General features: G+C 36.5%; 5 protein-coding genes and 1 pseudogene across 8 annotated transcripts; 3 read left to right on the plus strand and 3 right to left on the minus strand.

Annotated features, from left to right (window-relative positions):
- The first annotated feature begins 943 nt into the window (after window positions 1–943).
- Window positions 944–3,548, plus strand: LOC104751355 (uncharacterized). 3 transcript variants are annotated; one of them, XM_010473280.3, is made up of 4 exons: window positions 983–1,151; window positions 1,389–1,565; window positions 2,193–3,194; window positions 3,290–3,548. In XM_010473280.3, exons 1-3 carry the CDS (start codon window positions 1,137–1,139, stop codon window positions 3,174–3,176), a joined length of 1,176 nt encoding a protein of 391 aa, XP_010471582.1. In that variant the 5' UTR covers window positions 983–1,136; the 3' UTR covers window positions 3,177–3,194; window positions 3,290–3,548. The 3 variants fall into 3 exon arrangements, with proteins under 3 accessions (XP_010471581.1, XP_010471582.1, XP_087347227.1); XM_010473279.3 differs by having other exon boundaries at window positions 944–1,151; window positions 2,193–3,548; XM_087491101.1 differs by having other exon boundaries at window positions 1,389–1,734; window positions 2,193–3,548.
- Window positions 3,549–5,293: 1,745 nt separating this feature from the next.
- LOC104751357 (uncharacterized) lies at window positions 5,294–6,890 on the plus strand. The gene is made up of 3 exons (XM_010473282.3): window positions 5,294–5,544; window positions 5,730–5,796; window positions 5,898–6,890. The coding sequence occupies exons 1-3, from the start codon at window positions 5,461–5,463 to the stop codon at window positions 6,674–6,676; spliced, it is 930 nt and encodes a 309-aa protein (XP_010471584.1). The 5' UTR covers window positions 5,294–5,460; the 3' UTR covers window positions 6,677–6,890.
- Window positions 6,891–7,162: 272 nt separating this feature from the next.
- LOC104751356 (NAD(P)H-quinone oxidoreductase subunit O, chloroplastic) lies at window positions 7,163–8,466 on the minus strand. Its single transcript, XM_010473281.3, has 6 exons — window positions 8,093–8,466; window positions 7,942–7,997; window positions 7,784–7,849; window positions 7,660–7,701; window positions 7,517–7,576; window positions 7,163–7,419 (listed from the first exon to the last, which is right to left on the minus strand). The coding sequence occupies exons 1-6, from the start codon at window positions 8,316–8,318 to the stop codon at window positions 7,390–7,392; spliced, it is 480 nt and encodes a 159-aa protein (XP_010471583.1). The 5' UTR covers window positions 8,319–8,466; the 3' UTR covers window positions 7,163–7,389.
- Window positions 8,467–8,647: 181 nt separating this feature from the next.
- On the minus strand, window positions 8,648–10,311 carry LOC104751358 (two-component response regulator ARR15-like). Its single transcript, XM_010473283.3, has 5 exons — window positions 9,919–10,311; window positions 9,753–9,823; window positions 9,392–9,469; window positions 9,234–9,304; window positions 8,648–9,129 (listed from the first exon to the last, which is right to left on the minus strand). Exons 1-5 carry the CDS (start codon window positions 10,040–10,042, stop codon window positions 8,871–8,873), a joined length of 603 nt encoding a protein of 200 aa, XP_010471585.1. The 5' UTR covers window positions 10,043–10,311; the 3' UTR covers window positions 8,648–8,870.
- A 954-nt stretch (window positions 10,312–11,265) lies between these two features.
- LOC147925864 (pentatricopeptide repeat-containing protein At1g74900, mitochondrial pseudogene) lies at window positions 11,266–13,111 on the plus strand (annotated as a pseudogene). Its single transcript, XR_015584271.1, has one exon. The product of XR_015584271.1 is annotated as a pentatricopeptide repeat-containing protein At1g74900, mitochondrial pseudogene (transcript).
- On the minus strand, window positions 12,957–16,358 carry LOC104713130 (uncharacterized). Its single transcript, XM_010430185.3, has 15 exons — window positions 15,857–16,358; window positions 15,568–15,665; window positions 15,368–15,468; window positions 15,192–15,270; window positions 15,022–15,082; window positions 14,886–14,932; window positions 14,713–14,805; window positions 14,540–14,630; window positions 14,376–14,424; window positions 14,177–14,290; window positions 13,910–14,057; window positions 13,721–13,813; window positions 13,565–13,633; window positions 13,406–13,448; window positions 12,957–13,292 (listed from the first exon to the last, which is right to left on the minus strand). Exons 1-15 carry the CDS (start codon window positions 15,915–15,917, stop codon window positions 13,192–13,194), a joined length of 1,248 nt encoding a protein of 415 aa, XP_010428487.2. The 5' UTR covers window positions 15,918–16,358; the 3' UTR covers window positions 12,957–13,191.
- Between the last annotated feature and the right edge of the window lie 40 nt (window positions 16,359–16,398).

Below are 16,398 nucleotides of genomic sequence, written 5' to 3' on the forward strand. Positions count from 1 at the left end.
GTTACGGTTATCACTGTTACGGTTAATAAACTTATGGTTGGAAATTTTGTTTAATCTTAACCATAACCGTTTAATAAACGGTTACGGTTAAATATGATTCCGATTAAAACGGTTATAGTTATATACGGTTACGGTTATTTGATAATATGATACGGTTGATATTATTTTATGATATAATATAATTGATATTATTTATTTATAATTAATATCTTCTTTTAGTGTACTCAGATATTTTCATATCATATGATTCATATTAAATAAATAATTATTAGTATATTTTATTATGTTTTTGAAACGGTTATGGTTAACAAATTATGGTTTAACCATGTGGTTAACCAACGGTTTTGATATGGTTACGGTTAATTAACAGTTATGGTTAATATAATTTAACCATATATTTACCGTCAACGGTTACGATTTTAAACCATTTTATACAATTATGGTTTGGTTATGGTTAGGATATAGTCTGGTTACGGTTTAAAATACGGTTTAATTTTGGTCATACCTACTAGAGAGTAGAGACTAGAGAGTATATATAAAGATACAAACTTGGTGAACAAGTAAAACTTAAAATAAACATTATAGAAAGGGCTAATGGGCCTATAATAAACATCCGCTAAATCATACATAACAACAACATGTTTTATTGTAATTGCTGATATAATCATATAAAATTTAGTAATTACAATTAGGTACGATGATAGTCTAGTGGTCTAAATGAAGTAAACAAAAATTAAAGGTGTATTTTTTTATAAATATTTATATTTTATCAGAAAAATGTATTAATAAAAAAAAAAAAAAAAAAAAAAAAGCTAAGGTAATTACGGGTGACGCAAAAAACGGGAAACCGTACCGCCGTTCGAAGGTGCGAAGGCAGCAGACGTGACGTGTGTGTGGCATTTTGAGAAATAACATTGAGTTGTTAAGGGTAAAGAAGTAAATTGTCAACTCCTTTTCTGTTCCTAACAGACGGATGCTTCTTAGGAAAAACAAAAAGGAAACCAAAGAAAGAAGAAGAAGAAGAAGAAAACAACAACAACCCTTTTTAGCTTTTTCCATCTTCTCTGGCGAGTTCGTGACCTTGGCCGGAGAAAAATCAAAAATCGCTTATCTCTGCAACCGCATTATCGGCGGTCATGGCTGACCCAGAGGTACAATTTCCTTGTGGAACCCTTTCAATCTCAGTCGCTCACGAGTTCTCTTCTTTTCTTCGAATTGTTTCGTTTAATTTTCGTTCTGTTTCTTCTACACCCGTGTGTTTCTCCTATCGGACAGAATCTTGTTTCCGATTTCGTTGATTTCAAGATGTGGGTTTTGTCTTGTTTTTCTTTTTTTGGGGGTTTGCGATGATTTTGTTTTTTTGTTTTTGGTTTGGGTTGTTAACACAGACCTTAGCGGCGTTGAAGAGAGCTTACGCCGATACGATACTGAACACGACGAAGGAAGCCGCGGCTCGTATTATGGTTTCTGAAAAGAAGGCGCGTAGGTATCAGCAAGAACTTGCGACGGTTAGAGATGATGCTCTTCATACGTTGCTTAGGCTTAAACAGATGCTTGATTCCAAGGTACAACAACAATCCACTATCTTTGATGAATTTTTTCTTCTTTATTCGTTTCTGACTTCTTGTTGGTTTTATTTGATTATGTTTCTGTGAACTTCATGTCCTGTGGTTTCATGGTGTATATGAGATGGCTTTCAAGTTCAAGTTTTTGAGCATTTCTTACATTGTGAAGGTTGTGTGTGTGTGACTGTGCGTTTGGTTTGTTCAATCTTTTGATGTTTCAAGTACCTAGAAGATATTCCGCCATATAGACCTTTGAGCCTGAGACTAAATTAAATTGACACTTTCAGCAGATATAGCTTTTCTCTTCATCCATTGATCATTGTTTATGTAACCTAAAACCAATTAGCGTAACCAAGGGTAGCTGAGTGTCAAATAGATCTTAGCAGCTAGTTTTACATCTTTTTGTTAGTGAGGCTTATACATATTCCTTGGCCGATGCCCTCATTTCATTGTGCAGTTTTTAAGTTAAAAGTTTCTCAATGTGGAGATATTTCTATTTCATCTTAGAGACTGTATTGGCTTTGCTAGAGGATGAGCTTTCCACATTGTACCATATCTTTCTTCTGTGGCTGTCTTTGCATTTGCTCCTCAGCTCAAATTTTTGAAAAGCTTTTTGTGGTTTTATAGGTCAAGGAGACAGAGATAATATCCTTGAAGCAGCAACAGAAGGTTGAGGAACTGGAAGCTCAGCTTGAAGAGGCTGAAGATATTGTAGGAGAGCTGAGGGCGGAGTTGAGACAACTTCAAGATGAGCTCAAGAAACGCACGGATGGTCAGACACATCTTAAAAGTGATCATGAGGAAGACCCCCGTTGGATAAACCGTGATGCAGCAGTTTCTGTAGTGCCTGAGGTTTCTTGCATTCATGAGAGCACAGAAGCTGTAGCTCCTTGCATCCCAGTTGACCAAACTGAATCGGTGGTGGCTAATGGAATAAAAATCCCATCTTTGGCTCACATTAATAGTATTAACCGGTGTTCTCATAAATATAACAAGGATCAATATCACCACTCTCTTCCTTCTATACTGACAAAACGCAAGGAATCTGAAGGATCCGCTCAGATAATTCACGCAGTTGATAGCAGTATGGCCAATGGAGATCTGTCTTCCTCTGTAGAAGTAGGAGATGTGAATGATGGAGGTTGTCTTCACAAAGTTTCTTCTTGTAAAAGTGTAGAGACCTTAGAAATATCTGGTTGTGCTGATGCTACTGACTCCATATCTTCTGTTAGAGATGGAGAAGCCCCAGTAGTGTCTCCAAACGCTCCTCAGAAGGATGATGGCAATCTCGTATTCTTGAAAACATCTCCTCCAACGATTGTGAAAACAGATGCAAAGAAGGAAGAAAAAGAGAGCTGTGAGAATATGGAAGTTTCGGCATCTCCTTTGTGCGAAGAAACTTCAGTTTTGGCACTTAGTAAAAACCGGTGTATCAAGTACACGTTTCAGAGGAAGAGAAAGAAGGAGGTTTTAAGCAATCTTCAAGGAACTTCATCGTTTGAGGAGAGCAGAAACGTGAAACAGAAGACTGGGGATAAAGATGATGTTTATTTGGAGTCTCTGAAGCCTAGCTTTACCAGTGAATCATCTCGAGATATAGTCTACGCATAGCACAGGGGGTTTGGGAAGGTTAGTAAATATTATCATACATCTAATTCGCTATATCATGTTAAGTTTATTATGTTTCTCTGTTTCTATATTGTATTGTACCATTCTCGGAGAAGAAAGATTTGCAACAGAAGAACAAGTCAACCAGTAGGATGCACCAGCAAAATGGTTATAGTAGTAAAGAATTCATCTGATATATATACAAATATTCAAGTTAGATATGATATTGAGTCAAACTAAAGTTGATGTGATAAGGATAGAATGGAAACTTCAAAATTCTGACTTACACCTGGATGCTGTGTAAGACTATTATGAGCTATCAGTGTATTTCGTATGTATGTAAATAAATGATCTAACGAAGAAGTCTTACTAAAAGAGTATTTGTGACTTGGTCAAAATTAATTATTCATGGAAATTTGGACTTGCGACTATGGATCATGGACTAAATAAGGGGAGTTTAATCAATCAAATGAATAATTTGGGTAAAGAGTTTACGATCTCTATATAAATTGCTCGCTAATTGTTCAATCTTCTGTTTTCAAAGACTGTTTCACTATAATTTTCCGGCTTAAATAGAGAGCATTTCCTTCTATGGAATGATGATATGTGTAAAATAGTAATTTGACTTGGGATGATTTATTCTTTCAATTGTTTGGTTGAAAATATAAGGAATTTTTTATGATCATATAAAAAAAATTGAATTGTTTGGTTGAAAATAAAAGAAATTGTATGATCATATAAAAATAAAATATTGAAGGGAAACATGATATATTTTATAAAATAATCCAGAATATTCTTAGATAGAAAGATTACAAATAATTAAGAAAACATATGAGTTGATGAGTTGTGTTTTCTTATATCATCAAAAACATGTTAATTATTTGTATTATATCTAAGAATACCATATTATTAGATTATTTAGGGGAAACAATTGTGTGTGTATATATGTATAGTTTGCTTTTTATAATTCAAAATGCATCCCCTATTCCCTAATTTACTTTGCTAAATTATTCATAATGCATCCTTTTTTATGGAAAAATACAGTATATATTACCTTGTAGTCCAAGTTTGAACAATAGACCATTGTTTGATTTTGTCTATTTGTGATAAATCACTACTTACAATCCAAATAAAGTACAATAATGTGTCAAAAACTAAAGCAATAGTGATAGGTGTTACGCATTGAAGAATGTCGTCACAGAGAAAGAAAAAAAAATTATATAAGAATGAAAAAAAAAACAAATAGTTCAAAAAGTAACAATGAAAAGAGTGCAATTTCTCTGAAATCAAACAATTTGCATTTTGATAAAACCAAAGAAGATAGACACACTTTTGGTTTTCTAATAAGAATTTGAACAATGTCACACTACTATATGAGAAATGTACAAAACTAAAACATACAATCTTCTAGAAATGTATCTAGGAATCAATTATTAATCACTACTTGTGCAATGATGATGATGTGTGTGTAAAGACTTAAGGATGACCTTTTATTCTTTCAATTCTTTGGTTGAAAATATAAAGAATTTTATGATCATATAAATAAAAATATTGTAGGAAACATGATATATTTTCTAAGATAATTTTATTCTTTCAATTCTTTGGTTGAAAATATAAAGAATTTTATGATCATATAAATAAAAATATTGTAGGAAACATGATATATTTTCTAAAATAATCCAGAATATTCTTAGATAGATTACAAATGATAGTTTTCAGAAAAAAATTTATGAGTTCATGAGCTGTATTTATAATCTATCTAAGAATACACCTAATTATGGATTTATTTAGGGGAAACAATTGTGTGTGTATATATATATGTATAGTTTGCTTTTTTAATTCAAAATAAATCCATTTTTCCCTAAATTAGTTTGCTTAATTATTCAAAATGCATCTCTTTTTTACTAATTTTGTTATGGAAAAATGTGGTAAATTACCTTGTAGTCCAAGTTTGAACAATAGACAAAAAAAAAAAAACGACCAAAGACCAAAAACAAACGACGTCGTTTTCCCACGAAGCAGGGGTATGGCTTCGTAAATACAGAGTCAAACCAGGGGTAAATTCCCGAACGAGATAACCGCATATATAGACCGCTACACACATACACACAGAAGCTTTTGGTTCTTGGAGAGTGAGAAATAGAAGGAGCGTAGCAGAGCAGTTTCCGATTTCTCCATCTCTCTCTCTCTCTCTCTTAATCCGGATTTAAGTATTAGGGTTTTTTTCTTTCTTTCTGAGCGACAACATTACTCTCTGTGTGTGTTGCTCTGAAGATTCATTATAATCATGGTTGCTGATTCCATCACAGACTCTGACGACCTCTTTCATGGCTCTCCGATTTCTAGAGATTTCTCCAAGAAACGCAGCAAGGTTCCTTCTTCTTCGATCAAGTTTTTTTCGCAATCGGATTATAAATTACAATACTATGGCCTGATCGATCCAACATCCCTAGTAGAAATCGTGTTTTTTTGTTTTTTTGGGTTGTTGATTAATCGTAAAATTACGTTTTTTTTTTTTTTTTTTGATATATGGAATTGAATCTTGTGACGTTGCAGGCGAATTGGATTTGTAAGCTGAAGCAGTGGAAGATTGATGATCGTCGCAAGCAATGGATTTATCAATGTAAGTTTCAAATGATTTTTTTTGGTTCAATCTTTCGAGTGTTGATGATGATGATGATGATGATGATGATGACTTTGTTTTGTTAATGAATGGTTTAATAGGGAAAAAAGCAAACGTAGACGAAGAAGAAATAGGCCGTAGATTGCAATCTTTGTTAAATAAACTTACTGATAAGAAAGCTTGGCGGATTGATGGTTATCATGAAGAAAGAAGCAATGATGGTGATGATGAGATTGTAAAGACATCGTCTGCTAGTGGTAGTCCCACGAGTGTACTACTCAAGAGCAGCAGAGGCTCATCTGTTGTTAGTGAAGATTGTTTCTGTTGTTCTAAGCAGATGACGACTGATGAAGAGGAGGAAGTTTTCGACGATGCTTATGACAACTGGGATGGGTTTAGAGATGCGTTGAACTCCTTTGAGAATGATAAAGACGACACCTTTAAGCTTGAGCAAGGAGAAGATCTAGTTCCAAATACAATCCAGAGGAGGAACAACAAGTCTACCCTTGAGAAGAAGCTCTTTCATAAAGACAACAGGTGCAAGCATGAAGCTTCTTCACCTCAAAAGAAGGCGATTCACAGAAACAGTAAAAAGAAGAAGAGGTCTACTAACTCTGGGAAGCAAGAAGGTGATGATGAAGAATGTCCTATTTGCTCTGAAGTGATGGACGAAACTGATCTAAGTTTCAAACCATGTCCTTGTGGGTTTCGGATTTGTCTCTTCTGCCACAAGAAGATCAGTGAAAACGAAGCTCGTTGTCCATCTTGCAGGAAGGACTATGATCAGACGAGTAATAGTAGTGGAGAAGTAGGCTTCCAGCAACGTGGTCGTGGCACAATTCGCTTGTCTCCATCATTTAGGGGACTTGACAGAGCTTGAGAGAAGAGAGAGTCAGAGAGAAAGAAGTTCAAGAGTTTCATGAAACTTTCTTCTACATTTTTGCCTTCAGTTTCATCAGAAACAACAATTTTGTGGTTATGCTTAGAGTGTTGTCATCTCGGCAATAAGTTTCATTGACGTTTGTGAATCATATACACATAAAACCAAGATTACTCTTTTATCTAATACAACAACAGATCATTTTTTAATGTTATCACAGAAAAGTTCGACTTCATGATGCCACAAACAAATCTCACAAGCGGATGAAGTAATCATGTTGTTCTCCTCACCATAACGATGCCAACCACAACTCTTTACAAAAGTGTACATCTCGGTTTTTCTAAATTCCAAGTCTCTAAAGAAACTTTTCTAAGGAAGTGGATGAGCCTTTACAAACACACATGTTAATAAAGAAAGCGAGAACCATTGACTAGGAAGAATGGTTGCTGAAGTAGCGATGATTAGAGCGGATCATAACAAAGAATGTGTGAAATCGTTAAGGAATGCATCTTCTGAGGCTGCATTCTTATAATAATTGGTTCAATCTGATCATATGTCTTTACATTCCAGAACATTTTTGTGAGGTAACACTGATTCTTTCTCAAAAACTCGAAGACATGATCATGATGGCACCAGTGGTAAGTATCGTTCATCTCAGCTTTACAGACAACCTTCGTATCAGTTTAAGGATTCTTCTTGGAAGCTTTTGGGCTTTACATTCGCTCGTAAACAAGTTTCTCAGACTGCATTGGGGACCCAAAAAAAATTGAAAACAATCATAACTTGACATGAAAGAAGTTACTGTTACTTATGGTTTATGTAATGAGGAGTTTTGAGTACCTTGATGAGCATATCTGTTGGTAGCCAAGCCGGTGCAGTCGGGATACCTACCCATCCAACCTGATATCTCCAAAATTCACAATCCATTAGCTCTCTCTTCTCTAGCTCACTCAACAGAATAAACAAATTTTGTGGAAACTTACAAGTGCATACTCTCCAGTCTCAAAAACACGAAGGTCCAAGACCTGCAAGATTTAGATACTTGTTCGGTAAGCTTGAAATCTCTTGTGATATTTATTCAAAAGGGATTGATTCGGTGGGTTATACCTCGCCGCGATCTTCGTATATGTAATCAAGTCCTTTGTAGAAAGGAGGATGTCCAACTGATAAGTACTGTGGATCATTTCAACAAACGAAGCAAAAAAAAGTTTCAGAAACCGATATCAATGAAGCATCTTCAAAACCGGGAAAGACTTTAACCGTACATTGATGCTGTTGAGGTACTTCTCTTTGTCAACACGAACGATTTGGCCCTTCTTCACTGTTTTCCCATCCACCACAAACAAAAAATGTAAAGAAATATCAAAACTCTGTTATTGGATTCAACATGTATAAAACGGAAGTGAAGAAACAGACTCGAGTAAACCGGTTTCTTGGGAAGAGTTTTAGGTGTTTTGGTGGCAGCTGGTGGTGCTTCCCCATCTGACTTGGCCTGTGTGCTCTGTTTCTTCTCTTTCCCTGCTTCTGCTTTGACTGTGAATTGAGGTAGAGATCGAAGAGGGAATCCTCTCGAAGAAAATGGTAACGAAGAGGAGATGGTAGAAAGAGAAGAAAGCTGAGACAGAGTCGCTGAGAAAGCCATTGGAGAGACCACCAAGAAAATTTTCTGTGTCCTTCTGAGTTTTGGGATAAGACTGCAATGGTCTCCAAGTCTCAACGGTCTAACACAGACATCACTGAACCAATCATAAGATGACACGTAAGTGAAGACAAGCTTACTATTCTTTACAACTAGTAGGAGTCTAGGATTATTTATTTGTTTGAAAACTTATATGAATCTTGAATAATACGTAAAAGTGAAATCGTGTATGTCACATGGAAGATCATATACAAATCTTTTTTACGTTTACTTTTTAAGTAGTTGCTACATTAAATAACACAATTAATCTGGCAGTAAATTAGGGAACAATATGGGCAACTTTAGTTTAACTTTAAAAATTGTTAAAATCATATTTTTACATTGATCTCCTTTTGTTTTAACCACCAAAAAAAAAAAAAACAGAGTCATGAGATGAGCATCAGGATCTTGAATTGCAAATGTAAAAACAAGAATTTACCCAACATCTTAGCTCAATTAATATCTATTACAGAATAACAAGAAAATAAATGAGAAGGCTGAGCTTAATCATGAACCCTAGCTAGGCTCTAATTTCATCCTCTTGGAATATGGAGTGTCGTCATCGAGAGAGGAAACATCCTGAGACGACGATGTTGATGAAGATGACGATGATGGAGATGAATCAATGTCGTTTTGTAGGATTCTCTTAGGGCTAGGGCTTTTGGTTAATCCTTCTTTAGCTTCACCACCTCTCATTATAAGTTCTTTTATCCGCTTCACGTCTGCTAATTTCACCGGTTTTAGCAAAAAATCCTCTGCTCCTTCTATCATACATCTACAACAAAGAAAAAAGAGGATAGACACAAAATCAGATTACAAGTCTTAAGAAGATTCATAATTGATTCAGTTTGTATCTATCTATTAACTACAGTGACTTACTGTTCTATACGAGGTTGTATGTTTTCAGACGACATTATGACTACCGGTATTTCTCTGAATGCTGAAGACTCCTGGTAAGAAAAAGCCATACAGCAGAGTTTGTACGAGAAAAGCTAATTCAAATCTTGCTTAAATAAATGACAAACAGATAAGGTTACTTTAATCTTCTTGAGGAGTTCATATCCCGTTAATCCTGGCATAGAGTAATCTGTCACTATCAAGTTCACCTTCAAATCCTGTTTATCAATAAAAAATCATATAAACGTCATCATAAAGCAAATCCTCAATTATACACAAAACCTCAATATTTAAAAATAATAACTGATGATAAATCATCCATTTATATAAAAAATGGCCAAAGGTTTAAAACTTTTGATCTTAATTAGTTAAATACTTAAATCTGAGGTTTCTTGGGAGCCAAACCAGCAGAAGAACACATCAAGTTTTTCAATCTTTAGGGTTTGTTTATGGTCAGAAAACAGAGAGACTTTATCAGAGAAAGAATATGAATAAAAATACCTTAAGACCAGAAGATCCTTTATCTAAACCAAGATACTGAAGAGCCCTAGTCCCACTCTCAACAGTCGTCACTATATATATAAACAACCCCACAAAACGAATTAGAGACCAAACTAAAGAAGAAGGAAGATATTAATAGAAACGGCTTTGCTTTTCTTTTTGGTACCTTTACAAGCAGAGATCTTAAGCAATCTCTCAATAACTTTACGATCAACGAAACTATCATCAACGGCAAGAACATGTAACTCCGAGGAAGCAGAAGAAGAGGAAGATAAATCCCCGAGAGCCATTGTTTTTCTCTATCTTGAATCCAGCAAAACAGAGGAAGCGTTTCTTTTTTAAGTTTGAACGTCAAAGGACGCAGAAATCAATGTGAAGAAGGGGAGTTCCATAAATAAGAGAGAGAAGAGATTAATTACAAGAGAATCTGTAGGGATCGGATCTTGATTGATGTTGTGCAAGATCTTGTGAGAGAGCTGTGGGGGGAGAAGAGAATCTAAAGAGATGAGTGATGTGTTCATGTGTTGTCAGATAAACGTAATATTGTGTCTTCACGGTCAAAATCTTTTCAGGGACCCATTCGTTCTATATTTGATTTTTACGATCCTTTTGTCTGCTCTTTCTTTCTCTCTGACAATGACAACTCTCCTCTACTTACTGTTATTTATTTCCCCCCCCCCCCCCTTCGTTCTTTCTTTTGATAACCAGTAATTACTACAGCAGTTACTGTCTATTTTTTTTTTTTTTTTGAAAAGGAAATATTCAATTCATTAATGTAAAAAAAAAAGAGAGTACATAAATGTACATGTACTTTTGGAGATTCACAAAATCTACATAGAACTTATAAAATCTTCATGAGGTGTATCTCTGTCTCAAATCCAAAAGTTCCAGTGAAAATAAATAGGAGGAATTCAAAACTTACTATTTATCTTTTATTAACTCTCCCTTGTTACTTGGTTTGGGATGTTTCATTAGGCTTTTGAAACATTGTAATCTTTGTAATACTTTCTGTTTTCTTGTCGGTGTATCTCATAAGGAGACACTTTTGTAAAAGGTTCCAACCCATTGGATTAGTAGTGAAGGTATGTGCTAAAAAAAAAAAAAAAAAAAAAAGGAAACAATAACGAATCCATTTCGTGCATGGCATGATATGTTACTATAAACAAAAAGGTTTGGCTATACATCTGGAATCTGAAGCGTATCCGAATCATCTAAAATATCTAAATAAATCATAAATCTTTTGACCGTAAAAATTCAGAATCGAACAGATTTATCCAGAACCGTATCGAATATGCCAGCGCTCAGGCCTATATACTACTCCGCTACTTGGTTTTACGTCAAGTGATCATCGGGATGAGAACGAACGTGACACCATTCACAAAGAAAGATCCAAATAGCCTCCCCCATTAGCCATTAGGTGATGTCACAATCTCAAAACGAAGGCCTCTCTACCCAAAGCCCAGTAACAAAGGTTCCATATATTATGTCAATAAGTTAAAACCGCTATATTTGTCTTAAGGGGTAAAATATTGTTTTACATACAACTTCACAAATTAACCCTACAAATTCACTTTTTTTAAGAAGACCTGAAAAAAAAAATTGAAACAAGTCAATGAAATGAAACGTCTTTTTAATACTTCGGCCGCCGGGGTCAATCTGAAACCACCACCGGCAGATTTCGCCGCCATAGCTAAGCTAATCCTCTCATCTCCCACCACAACTCACCAAACGCTAGACGACGATCAATCTCCACTCTCCGTCAAAACAACACCTTGGACTCCACATCTCGTAAACTCTATCCTCAAACGCCTCTGGAACCACGGCCCTAAAGCTCTCGAATTCTTCCACTTCCTCGACACTCACCACCGCAATTATATCCACGATGCTTCATCCTTCGACCTCGCGATCGACATCGCCGCCCGTCTTCACCTCCACACCACCGTCTGGTCACTCATTCACCGTATGCGCTCTCTCCGCATCGGTCCTTCCCCCAAAACCTTCGCAATCGTCGCCGAGAGGTACGCTTCCACCGGGAAACCTGATAAAGCCGTAAAGCTGTTTCTCAATATGCACGAGCATGGTTGTTTCCAGGATTTGGCTTCTTTCAATACGATTCTCGATGTGTTGTGTAAATCCAAACGCGTTGAGAAAGCTTATGAGTTGTTTAGGGCTCTTAGGGGAAGGTTTAGTGCTGATACTGTTACTTACAATGTGATTGTTAATGGTTGGTGTTTGATTAAACGTACGCCTAAGGCTTTAGAGGTTTTGAAAGAGATGGTTGAGAGAGGGATAAACCCTAATTTGACCACTTATAACACAATGCTCAAAGGGTTTTTTCGATCTGGTCAGATTAGACAAGCTTGGGAATTCTTCTTGGAGATGAAGAAACGGGATTGTGAAATCGATGTTGTTACTTATACTACTGTGGTTCACGGGTTTGGTGTCGCCGGGGAGATCAACCGGGCGAGGAATGTTTTCGATGAGATGATTAGAGAAGGTGTGCTTCCTTCTGTTGCGACTTACAATGCTATGATTCAAGTTTTGTGTAAGAAAGATAGCGTTGAGAATGCGGTTGTCATGTTTGAGGAAATGGTGAGGAAAGGTTATGAACCGAATGTGACTACTTATAATGTGTTGATAAGAGGGTTGTTTCACGCTGGAAAGTTCAGTCGTGGAGAGGATTTGATGCAGAGAATGGTAGATGAAGGCTGTAAGCCAAACTTCCAGACATACAATATGACGATACGCTATTATTCAGAATGCAGCGAGATTGAGAAAGCGTTGGGTTTGTTTGAGAAGATGGGGAGTGGGGATTGCTTGCCAAATCTGGATACTTATAATATACTGATAAGTGGGATGTTTGTGAGAAAAAGATCGGAAGATATGGTGGTCGCTGGTAAACTATTGCTTGAGATGGTTGAGAGAGGGTTTATACCCCGGAAATTCACTTTTAATCGAGTTCTGAATGGGCTTCTTCTGACTGGGAATCAGGCTTTCGCTAAGGAGATTTTGAGATTGCAGAGTAAATTTGGTAGCCGGCTTCTCCGGAAGTTCAGGCTATGAATCTCCTTATCTGCTTTGTTCAGAGGGGAAAGATTTGTGCTATGTTAATATTTATACACTGCATTACACTTGATGGAGATTGGACTAGGAAAGGCATTGGTACCATTGTTCAAAGAGCTTCATGGGATATATAGCAAGAACAGTGCCAAACTACACAAATGCTTTATTATCATGTGCCAAAAAAACTCAGTATGCAAAGTTGATACAAAGTTGTGACTAAGTATAATGGAATTTGATACAAAGTTGGAAAATTCTTGGTGTAAATAAATGATAATACATGTGAAATAATTCCCAAATTTTTTGCTTCTGTGATTTTTGAATCAGATGGGAGATGATGTGGCTCCCCACTCCCAACTGGGTTGGTTTCATTTTCCAATTACAAAATGATCTCGTCTTGAACACTGACATTGAGTGTCTTGTTTGGAAGAACAATACTGCTGGTCACCACAACCTCGTCTTCAACTGAAACCGAGTCTCCTGCAACCATTATGTTTGGAGTTAGTTTTCTATCTACAAGGGGATTCTGCTGTCTGAGTGTAAACAGGAGCAACAATGGAGAAAATGAGGATAAAAAGAAAAAAACAAATTACCGAGAATTGTAACTCCGAGTTTGGTATTGTAGACTCCCTCAGCCTGTGATCAACAAAGTCGAACTTCATGTTCATTGTAAAGGAACCAAACAGAAACATTTCAAGGTCCAAAAAGTATGAGTTAGACTCTTAAAAGCTAAGCGGAAGAGAGAAACATGCCTGGACGCGGGACCATCTTCCGATAGAAGATTTCCACCCAACAATTGCATTAGTCACCACAGCATTTTCCTGGGAAAACAGCACTGAAGTGTCAACCTCGAAAAAACTTTACCTGTTTTTATTTTAGTCGCTTATTAGTTATTAGAGAAGTCATACCATGATCTCCACATCGTCAAGGATGATACAGCTGATAAGCCTGACACCCGGTCCAACACGAGCATTTGCAGAGATTGAGACGTTGGGACCAATCTGTGTTAATAGACGTAACAGAATGCTTTGTGATAAAAGTGGAATAAGGAAAAGTCTATTAAATATAGCCTATGGGACAGAATCGGAGCTAAGTACCTTAGCAGTTGGGTGTACTTTTGCAGAAGGATGTATGTAAACATCACCAATTACAATTGCACTACTTGTTCCATCACCACTAGCCAACAGTTGGGGAGAGGTCAAGCGGAATTGGGAAAGATAGAGTCCGGAACACCTCAGTGACATTCTGTGCAAAAGTCAACCCATAAGTCAGAGCCATAAACACCTTCCCTGTTTTAGCTGCTGCTAAAATTTTTGTCTCCTTGCAGCTTAAAAGAAATGAGGGAAACACAAGGCAAGGCATACCCGGGAGATTTAATTTGCTCCCAGAAGTCCATGGTCTCATATGTGTATAGCTGTTTCTTTCCAGCTAGAGGAGAAAGGATATCTTGATCCAGTCTTACAAAATCTGTCGGGATCCTATTTTAAAAAGTTATAAAGTATCATATAAGAAGATGATGCAAAGGATTTTTTTCAGTAATGGACAAAGAGACAAGCAACGAACCTTGTTGCCGGTTGAAGAGCTTCGAAGCTGGAAACACGTTTTAGAGTTGCTACAACAAACAAAAGGGAAGAAAAACAGAGGAAACAGATGAGAAGAGTCTTTACATATGGAAGCTAAGACAAGAAAACACAAATTATGTTGTAAGATCTTTGTTACTGCTTTACCTCTATCTTTCCTCTCAGTAGAAACATCTCCTATGGCATTAAAAATTTCAGGTGTAAATACATAGACACCGCAGTTGATACGATCACTGACCTGTATTTCCAATATGAAACATCAAAATCAAATCTTTAAGTTGCTACAAAGATCGAGTCATTTCAGTGATAAATGTACATACAAAAGTTTCGGGTTTCTCAGTGTAATGAAGCAGCTCATTAGTAACTGGATCTGCAACCAATTCTCCAAATTGGCTGGCTGATTCAGGAGAGACCTAAAGAAACAAAACGCAGAAGCAAATTTGATTAACCCTGCAAAAAACAAAAACAAGACTAATCATATGCAATCACGAACCTTGATCACAAGAAGAGTTCCAATTCCACCATATCCCCTGTGAGCCTCTGTTGATTAAGTAGCAAGAGCAAGAAGGATCTTTTAAAACCAAAATATGAGTCCAAACAAGATTCGGTCTAAGAAAAGAAGAACATACCAAGCATTTCGGGCAAAGGGAAACTGCAGCAAACATCACAGTTAAGCAGGAAGATATGAGACTGCAACAACGTAAACACAAGAACCCAAATGTGAGAAGAGACACTTGGTCCATAAACAGTTATAGCCAGAAGAAATGATTGAATATAGTAAGATCCTTGGGAGACTAACCGGGCTATCCTCCATAATAAGATTTCTAAAGTGATACAGCCCACCAGCTGAACCATGTGGTTTGTCTTCTCGCAGATATCTGAAAAAGTCAAGAGAACAAAAAAATCAGAGGTACATAAAACTAAGTCACTGATACTTGAGTTGAATCTGATGCAGAGGAAGAGAGATTGATTAACCTAACAGGAACTTTGAGTTCATTAGAGATGGCTGAGACATAAAGTGCAAATTCCCTTTCCTCATAGAAGCCAACAAGATATATTTGAGCTAAATTTGGAATCTGCAAACAATAAGGGATTCGTTTTATCATCATCATCATCATCATTCTATCTCAATTCTCCATTGATCTGAATTGTTGAAATGGGGCGAAGAGATTTACTCTTTTACAAGCTGAAATTGGATGATGCACCATTGGTTGTCCCGCAATAGGAAACAGAGGCTTTGGAATATTCAGTGACAATGGTCGAAACCGAGTACCTGTGGATCACTCAGTGAACAAATATCGAAACAAGAATCAGAACCATAAACATTCAGACACACGAAATTTAAGAACGAAAACAACAAAGAAACGCATTGGATGTGATCAAACACAATCCAAATCTAACAAAATCGTTTTTTAAAGATCAATCGAGATTTCACAATCATTTGCTATTGAGGTAGAACCATACCTTTGGTTGGACCACCGACCATGATCACAGCCACCACTTTCTCCTCCATTGAGCTCCCCATTTTTTTCCAAAATTCGCAGATCTTTCAACAAACAAACCCACGAAATACTTCGAATTCTCTCTCACACACACAAGAAAGTTCCCAACTTTACGTAAAACAGAATAATGGGCACCGCAATATCGGGGATTCAGAACAAAAGGATGAGTTTTTGAGAGGGAAGATCTCGTCGGAGAAAATTAAAAAAAGGTGGAGTTTTTTTTAGAAGATCTAATCGACAGCGTCGCGAGTAAAAATTGTGGTTAGCAAGATCTAAGAAGAAGCTGTAATGTTGCGGTGATGGGTCCTCCAAGTCACACTCACCATTCACCACACTTTTTTTAAGGATAAGCGCCAGAGATGAGACCTGTCTTGTTTACCACTTTTTTATCTTCTTCTTTTTTTCAGATTTGTTTAGATTGATGACTAAACAGTTTACTACTATTAAAAATTCCAATAGTCATCGGATCTCATTAAATGCTTTTTCTAAGCAAATAATAGTAAA

The sequence above is a fragment of the Camelina sativa genome, chromosome 16 (genome assembly GCF_030686135.1).
Source record: "Camelina sativa cultivar CO46 ecotype springtype chromosome 16, ASM3068613v1".
Classification (NCBI taxonomy): Eukaryota; Viridiplantae; Streptophyta; class Magnoliopsida; order Brassicales; family Brassicaceae; genus Camelina; species Camelina sativa.